The sequence below is a fragment of the Dromiciops gliroides genome, chromosome 2, assembly GCF_019393635.1.
Source record: "Dromiciops gliroides isolate mDroGli1 chromosome 2, mDroGli1.pri, whole genome shotgun sequence".
Classification (NCBI taxonomy): Eukaryota; Metazoa; Chordata; class Mammalia; order Microbiotheria; family Microbiotheriidae; genus Dromiciops; species Dromiciops gliroides.
Window position 1 is genome coordinate 234,018,726 of NC_057862.1, and position 14,206 is coordinate 234,032,931.

The window sequence follows — 14,206 nt, forward strand, 5'->3', positions numbered from 1 at the left end:
TGGCCAGATGTGAGTCTCTTCTTGTTGAAAGACACCTGAGAAAAGATGTCACTAGTCCATCAACATCTCTCAAAAGAGAGCAATGTGTCAGTTTAAGTCACTTTCAGAGTTTATAACCAACCTTCCTTTTCTTTTCTTTTCTTTTTACCAACCTTTCTTAGAAGGAACATCTTATGCCCCTGAATCCCAAATCTTTGATCACTGTTCCTCACAGATAAGTTGGCATCACTTGGCCAGTGATTTTCCATGGTGGTCCTGCCTTAATCCTCATATGAAAAAAGAAAAAAAAATTGACCAAAAATTAGGCCCCCAGCATGTCTCTTTAGATAGTTATGCCATACCTATGTAAGGATGAGAAACCTCCAACCTCAGCTGCTTCTGATGTTCAGAGAGAAATTATGCATGAAGGCTCTGTTATCCTACTAAGTCAAAGTAGATAAAGCACCAGGTCTGGAGTCAAGACCTGAGTTCAAATCCAACCTCAGACACTTACTGGCTGTGTGGTCCTCAGCAAATCACTTAACCCTGTTTGCCTCAGTTTCTTCATCTGTAAAATGAGCTGGAGAAAGAAATAGCAAACCATTCCAGTATCGTTGTATGAAAACCCTAAATGGGGTCATGAAGTGTCGGACACAACTTAAAAATGATTGAACAAGGCAAGGCATTTAGTAAAAAATAATCTAGACACAAAGTTGTCTGCCTTATGGGGTATCATACTCTATGGACATCTGTTTGATGGAATTCCTGTACTCCACTAATTTACTCTGGCTAAACTGTTAGGTGTAATTTATTTATTTTTAGTGTCCATTTGTTCTTCCTTCTACTCCTGGACCCTTCCTTTCCCCATTCATTCCTCTTTTAGTAATCCAAACCCAGGTGATCAGGACACATTCAGTTCTCTAGCTACCTTTCCCAACTTCTGCTCACTCCCCCAAAGACTTGCTGGTATCCTATTCTGCAGGGACCTGAGCTAAAGAACCATCAAAGAATTCTAACACTGCAAGAGGCCTCAAGGGTCATCTAGTCCAATCAAAACATCAAACTTCTCTATACCCCTCATTTCAACACTTTTCTATACCCCTTTATGCCACTCAAAATCTCCTGTACGCCCCTGGACAAGTAGTCATCTAAGTTCAACTTATATGACAGGAAACTCTCTCCTCTTTTTTCTCCATCCATCCCTTCCTCCATTGCCCACTCTCCCCAGCCCAGGTTAGTTTACAGAAAATTAATCTGATGAACTAATTCATGCTTGGTGGATAGCTTAATATAGGGCTTAATGTGTTAACACTCCCAGTTCACATATGTGTATTTTAATAGGCCCTTTTGGAGACATAGTGCCTGAAACCCAAAGAAGTATCTAAACAGTAAACATTTCCGCTGGTGAAGAAGATATTTCTTAATAGATGGGACCTTTCTTGGTCCTTCAAAACACCAGTTACTTTTTTTTGGTGAGGCAATTGGGGTTAAGTGACTTGCCTAGGGTCACACAGCTGTTAAGTGTCTGAGGTCAAATTCGAACTCAGGTCCTCCTGAATCCAGGGTCGGTGCTCTATCCACTGCATCACCTAGCTGCCCCACCAGTTACTCTTTTTATGCATACATTTGACTCAGGTTTCATAGCCTTGGGGTCTGTGGAGTTCAAGAACCCCACAGGACCCTTCAGCTCCAGCTCAGAAGTGTGCCACACTGACTCACCTTGGGCAGGTCTGTGGCCCCACGGATCCTCTGTGCCACCTTCTCTCCATCAGGGTGAATCTTGGCCACATGTCTCCACATCCTCTCCCAGGTGGCCTCATCCACAGGCAGCCCACCCCGGTTAACAAAGAAGGGGACACCTCCATCTCGAAGGTCTTCATCCCCTTCTTCCTCTTGCTCTTCTTCCCTCTGTGCTGAGGCCCCTTCACTGGTTTCAGATCTCCTGACCCCAGGGGCAGCAGTGGCACCACTGCCACTAGGGCCCACCTTTTTCCCCCCAGGCATCCCAAACTCTTCAAAAAAAATTTTTTTTTTCCGGAAAAAGGAAAATTAGGCAGCTCACAGGAAACTACTGACTGAATTGACTCACTCACTGCCAAAGAGACAACACATGACCCACCAGAGTGTAGGGCCCCTTTAAGAAATCAGGGTGTGGTTCATTTATAATGAAACAATAATTTAAAAAAAAGAAAGAATCAGTGCAATATCAGGGTACACTCCGGGGGCAGAAAGGTTCTTGGTTGTCTGCGATCAACCTTGCCGTAATACTTGGATTTGTTAAAAAGAAAACAGAGGCGGGTAAAGAAAACATAGCCTAAGAGGCCTGCACACAAACACAGACAGTCTGTGCAGCCCGAAGCTCTCTGGAAGAACAATGACAGAAGCCTGGGGTTAAAGAAAAGTCTAACGGGCCAGAAGCCTGACAGCTCAGATCAGCTTCAAAAGGAGAGGGCAAGGCACATCCGTGCGCACTGACTTAGTGCCCCTCACTTCCAGCTTCAGGAAGAACAAATTCCTCTACAAGGCACACAAGACGACATTAGCCGGAGGGACCAAGGCTCTTATGGACCAGTCGGCTTCAGGAACAGACGATCTGTTGGCAGCCTTTTCCGAAGAAGACTGGACTGGGGGGAGGAAGGGCCGAGAGAGGCGGGGGAGAGGTGGGGGGGGGGACTGCCTATTTCCCTTTGGGGCTCGATAGCAAAGAGAGGGCACACGGCTGTACCACGCAGGGAAGTGGGCGCCACAAGGGGCGAGGGACGGGCAAACACGCATCCCACCCGGTCCAACTACCTTTACAAAATGGTCTTTGTCTCCGGTACCACCGCTCGCTGCCTCTTCACCCCTCCCAAGACAGCAACAAACCACGGCGGTGGGAATTCCAGTTATTTTTTTTTTCTTTTTTTTTTTTGAAGAGGAAGGAGGGAAGTAATGGGGGAGGGTGATAGGGCAGAGGAGGAGATAAGGCAGTTTAGAGAAGACCCTTTCTTGTTTCCACCCTTCCTTTGCTAGCGGGAGGTTGGTGACTTCACGGTGCCAGGCTCCCCCACTGATGCCATTCCAGAGCTTCTCCTATACAAGTCCCTTGCCCCAAACTCAACTGGTAGGGCTCAGGCAGCGTGAAGGGGGCCAGACTGAGCGCCTGGCTGAGGTCACCAAGCTCCAAGCTGCGGCCACTGGGGCGCTGCCCGGGACTGGATGCAGCATGGGAGGCAGCGGGAGACGATGCCCGCGGTCACCGGGAGAGTGGAAGGGAGAGGAAAGAGAAGGAAGGATGCTTCGGGTGCAGGGCAGGGTGGCGGACGCGCAGGAGGGGCTCAGGCTCCTACTTGCTGGGCAAAGGGGTGAAGAGAGAAGGACGGAGGGAAAGAAGGGGGTGGGGGGGTAGGGTTGCAAAGAGAGACTTAGGCTCTAGCGGCAGCAGGCAGCGGATGTTGCCAGAGGCGAGCCACAAAACCCCGGGAGGGAGCGACGCTGCTCCCGGGTCCCTGGCAGTCCATGGGGTGCAGCAGGCGGGGATGGGAGCTCATATGCCCATTGCGTCCTCTATGGCCGGAACGCTGTTGCCACTGCCACTGCCGTCGCCGCCTCTGGGAACAAGGGCAAAGCTGCCGCGGCGTCCCCCAGCTGCTCCACCCCCCCACCCCCCTCCAGACTCCAGACTCCGCCCGGTGTCTCTGTCTCCAGCCCGGGTACTCCGCGCGCATGCGTTCCCAGTCCCCCCCTTTAAAGGGCCAGCAGACTCCCCCACTCTGGCCCCCTTCAGCCCCGAAGTTGTTTGGGAGCTGCAGATGCTTCCCTTTTCTCTTACCACCCACGCCCTGACGCCTTGGAACTGGGAAATTACCTGGGACTCCCAGGCAAAGCAGAGGAGGAAGTTGGCCATGGGCAATACCAAGTGGGAAGAATGAGCAGAGCATTTTGGTGCTACAGGGCGGTTAGGCTAGTCATCTTTTTATGGATGAGGATGAGGAAACTGAGGCCCAGAGAAGCCACATGACTCACCCGCAGTCGCATAACTAGTTCGTGACAGAACTGGGACCAGAATTGAGGTTTTCTTACTTCCTTTCTAGACTTCTGCTCTGGGGAGTCCTAGGGCATCTACCCCAGAGGATCTTCTTTACCTAACAATATGCTTCCCAGAAGAGTCATATATAATAGTTAAGGGAGTTTTTTGTTGTTCAGTCGTGTCCAGCTCTTCATGAACCCCGTCTGGAGTTTTCTTGGCTACTGGAGTGGTTTGCCATTTCCTTCTCCAGCTTATTTTGCAGACGATAAACTGAGGCAAACAGAGTTAAATGACTTATCCAGGGTCACCCAGCTAGTAAGTGTCTGAAGTCAGGTTTGAACTCAGGAAGATGAGTCTTTCTGACTTAGTGCCAGGCACTCTACTCACCACGCCACCTGGCAGCTCAAAATCCGAGTCCCCCTTTTATTATTAACTTAGTTGTGTGACCCTAAGTCAGTTGGTTTCTCTGGGTCTCAGTTTTCTCATCCATAAAAAGAGGATGGCAACATTCTGAATGACTGGAGGGTGGGTCAGTGGATGTAAACAGTAACAGTACTAACACTCCTCCGAGTCCTTCTACAACTGACTCGAGGAACTGAGGGGTTAAATGGTAACTCTTGGTAACTCGTGGCCCAGAGGGAGTGATCAATCAGTCAATAAACATTTATTCAGTGCCTACTATGTGCCAGAAATAGTGCTAAGTGCAGGGAATATACAAAGAAGCAAGACAGTCACTGCCCTCGAGGAGCGTATAATCTAATGGGGAGACTACGTGGTGCAGTGGACAGAGCACTGGTCCTGAAGTTGGGAGGATCTGAGTTCAAATCTTACCTCAGAAACTTACTAGCTTTGTGACCCTTGGCAAGTCCCTTAACCCAAATTGCCTTAAACATCTGGGGTTATCTCCAGTCATCCTGATCTATATCTTGCCACTGGGCCCAGATGGCTCTGGAGGAGAAAGTGAGGTTGGTGACCTTACACAGCCCTCCCTCATTTAAATCTAATTCACTCCAAGTCATGACATTGCCCAGATGTCACGGTCCTCTTCCAGAATGAAGGACAAACAATAACAATATACAAAGCTAGCTATGTACAGGCTATATAGGAGATAATTAATAGAGAGAAGGCACTGAAATTAAGAGGGTTGGGAAAAGTTTCCTGTAGAAGGTGGGATTTTAGTTAAGACTTAAAGGCAGACAGGGAGGTCAGCAGTGGGGAATGAGGGAGAATGTTTCAGCCAGAGAAAATGCCTGGAGTCTAGAGATTATGTGTCTTGTTCCTGGAACACTCAGGAGGCCAGAGCCACTGGATTGAAGAATACAAGGCTAGAAAGGTAGGAAGGGGTTAGGTTATGAAGAAATTCGAATGCCAGGGAGCATTTTGTATTTGCTCCTGGAAGCAATAGGGAGCCATTGGAGTTTATTGAATAGGGGGAGCGGTGCTAAAGGCACCTACCTATAGATTACCCTTCTAATCCAGTCCCCTAGTATACCTTCTCCCAGGGAAACTCACCGGGAAGGTTCAGCAAGATCAGTCAGGACTAAAGGAATGAGGTACATGGAGACAGTGCCTTAGCCTCTCTCCTGTGTGACTTTTCAGAAAGGCATCCTTTAGAAACTCAGCTTTAATAAATACATGTGTCTGTTGGTAAGGTGACTTGAACTCTTAAGTTCTTCAAACGGTAGGTATGGTAGGACACAGGTGGCATGTGAGAAAGGGAGGTCAGCCAGCCCAGAATGAAGGCAATAACCACTGTACCTCCTGGATTTGCAGGGATGATGAAGCATTGAGATTGACACTGGGCAGAAGAGTGTTTTCTGAAACCAAATTTCTGGGAATTGGAAGACAGGAAACATGACTTGTTTAAATTCTGTAAGAGGTGTGTGTGTGTGTGTGTGTGTGTGTGTGTGTGTGTGTGTGTGTAAAGAACCATATTTTGAACACCATTCTAGTTTTTACCAAGCTTAGAATAGAAGAGAGAACTCTGTTTCTGATCTGTAAAATAAATGATTTTCTTCTAGTTTGAAAGAGCAATGTAAAACTAAGTATCTTAAAAAATCTGACAGTATATAATGGATACTTCCTGAGGACTGCTCTACCTGAGGAGTGTGTGTGTGTGTGTGTGTGTGTGTGTGTGTTATAGAACCATTATGAAGGTTTCAAAGGATTCTAAGCATTAAAGAACTGAGGAGTATTCTCTAATTTACTCCCCAGGGTTTGACTATTACCAGAAAAGTCATTTGGGGTCTTGGCAGAGTTATTGGATGATGATACTTGGAATGGCTCAAGTTGTCTCTGAAAGGCATAAAGTTTCAGACCTGAGATGGAACTGAAGTACAGTTTCACAATTGGCTGTAGACAGACACCCAGTCCTTTGTCTCTTGGTCCAATGTTCTTTCTACCATATTGTGCTGAACTCTTGAGGCATAGAGGCAGGCCCAGGATGAATTAGTGAGCAAAAGCTTGCAGTGACAAGGGGGTAAGTAGTGATCATTTTTTTGAGGGCTGTCCTTCAGCATCAGATAGTGCAAACCATAAAAGCAGAAAGACATTGTTTAATTTTGTGGGGACAATGGAGTGACTGCCCTCCCCTTGATAGGTTTCAACATGGCATTTCTCTTGAAGCTAATGTTATGGAGAGCATTGGTCAGTTCAACAACAGATGTTCATTAGATCAGAGGTGTCAAACATACAGCCTTTGGGCCAGCAAGACTCCTGAGAGTGGCTTAACTAGATTAAAATGCATTTGGGAAATATTTAACAAAATAATAAAAAATACAACAGAACATATATAATGTTAATCTGTGGTTTTCTAAGTCAAAGTGCTGCCAATAGGAATCCTTATGTATGGATTAGTGGCTATTTGAGTTTGACAGCACTGCCTTAGTTATCTATTGTATTCCAGGCAGGGATGTAATGTGGTAGGCTCTGTGGATACAAAGACAAAAATGAAACAGCCCCTGCCCTCAGAGAGCTTACATTCTTTTTAAAATTTTTAAAATTAAAACTTTTTTTTTTGAAAACTTAAATTCTAATGGAAGGATACAATATGCACACTGCATAGTATACTAGAGAATATTGGGTTTAAAGTTAGGGTTTGAATCCCAGTTCAGCTGCTTATGACTCTGGGGATCTTGGGCAATTTCTTAAAATTCTTGGCTTCAGTTTCTTCATCTGAAAAATGGGGAGATTGGGTTAGATGAATTCTGAGGTCAGTTTTGAATCTATGGTCCTACAAAGTAGACATGAAGAAATTCCAGGATGGGGAGAGAAGGCTGTGGAGTGTGTAGGGGAGGGAGGAGATGTGGGAGAATCAGGAAATTAATACTAGAGTGGGAGAAAACTAGCATCTGAGCTGAAGCTTGGTGGGAGTTAAGAGTTTGAGGGGTGACAGTGGAATGGAAGGTGGGGAGGAATTGCATTTCAAGCCTGTTTCTCCAGTGTATCACCTGCAGGTGGTAGGTTATTCCAACACCCAGGACAGTGTCTCCATCTACAGTTGTTCCCAAAGAGGAGCCAGGATCTTGGATGTTTCAGAAAGGGTCAGGAATCAAATGACACCCTGACAATCAGCAAGTCAAGGTTGCATATGATTCTCCTCCAGTCACACGGAACCATTTGCTATTCCCTGACTTCAGCATTGCATATCCAGTGTCTGTGTCTTTGCCAGGTTGAGCACCTCGCCTGGGATGTGCCTCTGTCTGGTGCTCAAATCCCACCCTTCCTTCAGAGCTCAGCTCAAGTATGACACAAGGCCTATCCTGATTCCCTTGGGGGTATTGTTGTACTCCCCCATTACGTTTTATGTACTTTTACATTGATTTATCTGTGGATATACTGCCTTTCTCCAACAGAATGTAAACTCCTTAAGAGCAGGAAATACTTCACATTTGTCTTTGTGTCTCTGGTGCTTAGCATATAATCGGCATTTAATAAATGCTTCAATAAATCAATGAAACAGGAAGTGAGATACTAGTATACAAAGAAAAGTGACCTCATTAGCCTCTTAGAAGTTTAATCCTATAAGGATCCTTGAAGATCATTTAATACATCCCCTTCATTTTACCTATCATAATAATTCACATTCATTCACTAATCCACTAATTCACTGAGGTTTACAAAGCATTTTCCTTACAATATTCTTGTGAGGTCAGTGGTACAAGTGTTATCTCCATTTTACAGTTGGGGAAACTGAGATTTCTAGAGGTAAGCTAATTCATCCATGGTCACATTACTTGTAAGTGTCAGAGTAAGAATTCAAACCTAGATCTTCTGACCAAGTTCTAACTCTGCTCTCCTACAGTGTCTCATAATGGAGAAACTGAGGCCCAGAGAAGTGAAATGATTTCTCTAAGGTCATAGAACAAGTTAGTGCCAGAGCTGGGACTACCAGGTCTCTTGATTCACAGACTGATATTTTCCCATTAAATCATGATTAGTTAACAAACTAGAGGGTCTCGGGTTTAGGAGGCAAAACAGGTCCGTTTTCTTGAATCATTTAATTTGACTCAATTTATTAAGCATTTATTACATGTTTTGTATGTATGTATGAAGATACAAAGGCAAAAAATAGAACAGGTCTACTTATATTCTCCTGGGTCACTGGGCAGATTTAATTCTTGTTCAGGTCAGCATATCATGATGGCTCTCTACAGACACAGCTTTAATGATTACGGTTTCTAACTCAATGATATAATCCATGTAGACTCATTGGTTCAGTTACCAGTTCTTTCAGGACCCCTCCTTCCTAATTCCTTCTTGTCCAGTCCTCACTTAAGCTCTTTTATTGCCTGTTTTCCATCCTCTCCACCCCTGGCTCCAGCAAGTTTCTCTGAGGCTTTGTTCCAAGACAGCTCTTCCATTCAATTCTTGTCCATTCTGGATGCTTAGCGCATTGCTGAATGATTTTTCAGAGGAGCCTCTGAGCAACAGCTGGTCACAGCTGGCCATGAGGGACACTGAGATGCCCCTTCCTTTAATTCTAACGGAGCCCTGGGAAACAAGGCAGAGTTGTAGATTTTTTTCTCCAGTGGCTGGGGATAATAATGAGTCGCACATAGCATTCAACAGACAGTGAGAGCCCCGTGCCCATGTGAACAGGGCAAGGTGCCCATTCGGGTTGCAAAATAAACAGGCGACATATGTGTTCCAGACCAGCCCACAATGACTCCATTATCTTGCCTTTACCAGAAGTGAAATAACACTCTATTACTGAAGGCATCAAACAATCAAGTAAACAAAATGTTTTCCTTCTCTCTCCCTGGACCCTTCTTTCTCAGTGTTCTAGGACCTTTGGAAACCCCAATCATGAATATTTCCTGTGATTTAGCTTCCAAAGGAAGCCAGACCAACAGAAACTAATAGAACAAGTCTTGGGTGAAGCCCCTTCAGGGAATCCTGTCTGTGTTCTGTTCAGATAGCAATAGAGCCCTTGTTCAGCCCTTTAGAGGTGGCATGGAGAGAAACAAGGATGGGGAAGAGAGGGAGAAGTTGTAAGGGAGAACTATGGGTCAGCCATGGGTCAGGGCATGGTTCCCTGGTAATGAGTGGAGGAAGAAGGGATTGGTTGAGTGGCCCCTTGTCCTCATTAACCACAACAGAACTGTGTTCTTTATTCAAGACAGAGATAATTGCAAAGACTGTAGCTTATTTGGCAATCAAATGAACCCTTCATAAATATTTCTTGAATGAGAGAATGGATGAATGATGACAACCTGAAAGGACATTAGAAGAATAGGTAAATGCCAGCACAGACTACTTTGGAAACAGAAAAGTTTTTGAAGTCTTTAAAGTTTGGCAGTCGATGGTTACTGCTATAGGGCAATTAGTAGAAAGAACAATGAATGTGGAATCAGAAGATATCTCGTTAGGTTCAGAACCTGCCTAGGTAAGTTATTTAAACTACCTTAGTCTCAGTGTTTTCATCTGTAAAATGGGGATATTCATACATATCTCATAGGGCTGGAGCAAGGATCTTTTCTCAATAAATTTAATATTCCTCTTCACTCTAAACCCCACCTTTTTCTTTTCTTTTTTTTTTTTTTTGCACAGGGCAATGGGGGTTAAGTGACTTGCCCAAGGTTACGTAGCCATTAAGTGTCAAGTGTCTGAGGTCAAATTTGAACTCAGGTCTTCCTGAATCCAGGGCTGGTGCTTTATCCACTGCACCAGCTAGCTGCTCCCTAAACCCCACTTTTATATTTGGAGAATTTGAGTTATATGTTGACACCTTCTCAATCACCTTGGCCTCCAATTCATCAATCTTCCCAACTCCTATGACCTAATCCTTCAATATGCTTTAGCCTCCCATAGGGATACTTATGACTTTGATCTTACTAACACCTATAAATGATGCACCTCCTTGATCAAGAATTTAGATATTCCTCTTTATGACCATAACCTCCTATCTCACCTTGTGACTTGATAAAGCTATTTTTTTTGTGTGTTTATTGTATCCTTTAGTTATTCTTTTTGGTGCTCTCTCATGTCATCACTCCTACTCTGGCCCCTCTTTTCTCCTTTCCCAATTTTTTTTTTTGGGTGGGCCAATGAGGGTTAAGTGACTTACCCAGGGTCACACAGCTAGTAAGTGTCAAATGTCTGATCCAGATTTGAACTCAGATCCTCCTGAATCCAGGGCCAGTGCTTTATCCATTCTTTCCCAATCTTGACACTGTCGTTGATCAGCTCAGTTATACACTTTTCTGATCTCTCAAAGTTTCTCCCTTCTTGTCCCATCAACACTCTTGCCTCATCCCCTGGCTTCTTCCCATCACCTCCCTTCACTGCTACTCACATGCTGCTAAGCGATTCTGGCAACAAATACAACTGGGTTATATAATCTCAGCTGGGCTCTGACTGTTTCACAGCAATCCTTTTATTCTTCCTTGATTGACTATCACATTCACTGTAGTGACTGCTTTAAAACATTCTCTCCTCCATTCTCCTACACTCACTGCTCCTCCCTTCTTCTTAGGATTCTCTTCCTTGTTCCAGTCTCTGAGGAAGAGCTAACATTTCTCCTTGTCAAGGTCAATCTCTTTACTTAGACCTTTGATCTCATCCCTTCCCATCTTCTTTAGCATTTGATCACTTCAGTTGACCCCCTTTCTCTTTAATTGTCAATTTCTCCCTAGCCACTGGCTTCTTCCTTGTTGTCTACAAGTATGCCCGAATTTCCTTGATCCTTAAAAAATCCTTCACTTACTCTCTCTTCAACTATCATTCTATATCTCTCCTCCCTTTCACTGACAAACTCCTGGCAATTATATTAATTGCCTCTACTTTTCTCCCAGACTCTTCTAAATCTACCTTTTGACTTTACCATTTAACTCTCTCCAAGGCTACTAATGACTTCTTCTTTTTGGTGAGGCAACTGGGGTTAAATGACTTGCCCAGAGTCACACAGATAATGAGTGTCAAGTGTCTGAGGTAAAATTTGAACTCAGGTCCTCCTGAATCCAGGGCCAGTGCTCTATCCACTGTGTCACCTAGCTGCCTAGGGGCAGCTAATGACTTCTTAATTTCTAACTCCTCATTTTGAAAATCTTCCTATGATTTTTTAATATTATTGCCTAGCCCCTCTTAGATTCTCTCTCTCCTGGCTTTTCAAGACACTTAGTTTTTCCTCATTTACCCATGTCCTCCCTCTTCTGCATGGGCTTACCTTAGCAATTTGTCCTGTTCCTTTTCTTCTTTCTCTATATTCCCTCATCAGTTTCATGGAGTCAAACATCATTTATGTGAAAGGGACTCTCAAATGTACATATTTAGGCCTCATCTCTCTCCTGAGTTCCAGTTCTAAATCTCTAATTGCCTGCTGGACATTTTGACGTTTAGGCATCTCAAACTTAACTCTTAACTTTTAACTTCCATCTTCAGCTCCCTCCATTTTCCAACTATTGTCGTATATCTCTTCTACTTTTTTGTGGTTAGAATCCTCAAGAAGGCTATCTACAATAGGTGCCTCCACTTCTTCTCTTATCATTCTTTTCTTAACTCTTTTTAATGGGGCTTCTGAGCTCATAATTTACCAGAAATTGCTCTCTGCAAAGTTACTAGTGATTGTTCAATTGCCAAATCCAGTGGCCTTTTCCCCTCAATATTCATCTTTCTTTAAAAAAATATTTATTGGGGCAGCTAGGTGGCGCAGTAGATAGAGCACCGGCCCTGGAGTCAGGAGTACCTGAGTTCAAATCTGGCCTCAGACACTTAACACTTACTAGCTGTGTGACCCTGGGCAAGTCACTTAACCCCAATTGCCTCACTAAAAAAAAAAAAAAATTCAGGGCAATGAGGGTTAAGTGTCTTTCCCAGAGTCACACAGCTAATAAGTGTCAAGTGTCTGAGGCCAGATTTGAACCCAGGTCCTCCTGAATCCTGGTCCAGTGCTTTAACCACTATGCAACCTAGCTGCCCCAGTATTCATCTTGACCTCTCTGAAGCTGTTGACACTATGGATTGCCCTCTTCAACTTGATATTCTCTTCTCACTAGGTTTTTATGGCACTACTTTCCCTGGTTCTCCTCCTACCTAGCTGGTGGTGGAATGCTGAGCTTGAAATCTGGAAGACCTGAGTTCAAATCCAGCCTTAGATAGTTATTAACTATGTGACTCTGGGCAAATCATTTAACCTCAGTTTGCCTCAGTTACCTCAAATGGGGATAATAAAAAGTAGCTACTTTACAGGGTTTTTGTGGGGATCATATAAGATAATATTTATTGAAACCAAAAAAACAGCTCAACCGCTCCTAGCACAATGCTTGGAACATCATAAGTACCATATAAATACTTATTCCCCCTTCTCCTTCTCAGTTTCCATCACCAGATTTTCATCTAGGTCATTGTTCACTATGTGGTTGTCCCATAGGGCTCTTTCCCGGGCCCTTCTCTCTTCTCCCTCTATACTATTTGATTTAGTGATCACATTAACTCCCATGGATTGAATGATCATCTTTGTGCTGATGATTCTCATATCTATTTATCCAGTGCTAACTTCTCTGCTGTCCTCCCGTTTCCAGTCAGTCTCCAATTGCCCATTTTAGACATCTCAAATTGGATGTCTAGAAATATGTCCCAAACTGAACTCATTATCTTTCCTCCCAAACCCTTCCCCCTTCTGCATTTCCCTATTACTGTTGAGTCCATTCTTCATTTCGTTACCAGTGATTTTTCTAAAGCACAGGTCTGATCATTTCCTTCCACACCCCCTGCCCCCAACTCAATAAACTTCAGTAGTTCCCTCTCATCTCCAGGACCAGATATAAAATTCTCTATTTGGTGTTCAAATCTCTTTAGAACCTATGTTCCTATGCAGCCGTGTGCTGATCTTTTTTTTTTTTAATTTTTTTTTTTTAGGGCAATGGGGGTTAAGTGACTTGCCCAGGGTCACACATCTGGTGTCAAGTGTCTGAGACCGGATTTGAACTCAGGTCCTTCTGAATCCAGGGCCAATGCTTTATCCACTGTGCCACCTAGCTGCCCCCATGTGTTGATCTTACACCTTAAGCTCCCTCTGCCTGCCCTCATCCTCACCCCCATGTACTCTTTGATACAGTGACATTGGCCTCCTCGCTGTTCCTTGAACTAGACACTCCATTTCTCAGTGCTGGGCATTTTCACTGGCTGTTCCCCGTGCCTGGAATGTTCTCCTTCCTCCTCTCTACCTTCTGTCTTTCCTCACTTCCTTCAAATCCCAGCAGAAATCCTACCATCTACTGAAAGTCTTTTCTTGTAACTTCTCTCTTTTAAATACTTCCTAGTTATCCTGCACATAGCTTCTTTGGACAGAGTTGTTTATCTGCTGTTTCCTCTATTGGACTGTGAGCCAATTGAGGGCAGAGACTGTCTTTTACTTTTCTTTATGTCCCTATCTTTGTAGCTCTTAGCATTGTGCCTGGCAAATTATAAACACTTAATGTTTATTGTCTGACTGACAAGTCCAAAACAGAATTCAGTATCTTTCTTCCTATTTCTGCCCTTCCTTGTAACTTTACTGTATCTCTTGAGAGCACCATGATTCTTACAGTCACCAAGGTTTTTAATCTACAGCACAGATATGATAATGTCACTCCCTTAAGAAGCTTCAATGGTTTCCCATTGCCTTAAGGATAAACTATACACATTGTAGTTTGGCATTTTAATTCCTTTAGCCATTTTTCAGTCTAGTCCAACCCTTTATGACCTCATTTGGAGCTTTCTTGGCAAAAATATTGGAGT

At 44.1% G+C, this 14,206-nt stretch overlaps 1 protein-coding gene across 1 annotated transcript in view; it reads right to left on the reverse strand.

Moving 5' to 3' along the window:
* VASH1 (vasohibin 1) overlaps window positions 1-3,604 on the reverse strand; it is a 29,432-nt gene extending 25,828 nt beyond the window's left edge. The window contains exon 1 of the mRNA XM_043987971.1: window positions 1,699-3,604. Coding sequence (XP_043843906.1) covers window positions 1,699-1,983 — 285 coding nt within the window. The 5' untranslated portion in view covers window positions 1,984-3,604. The remainder of the gene's footprint in view (window positions 1-1,698) is intronic.
* Window positions 3,605-14,206: the final 10,602 nt, after the last annotated feature.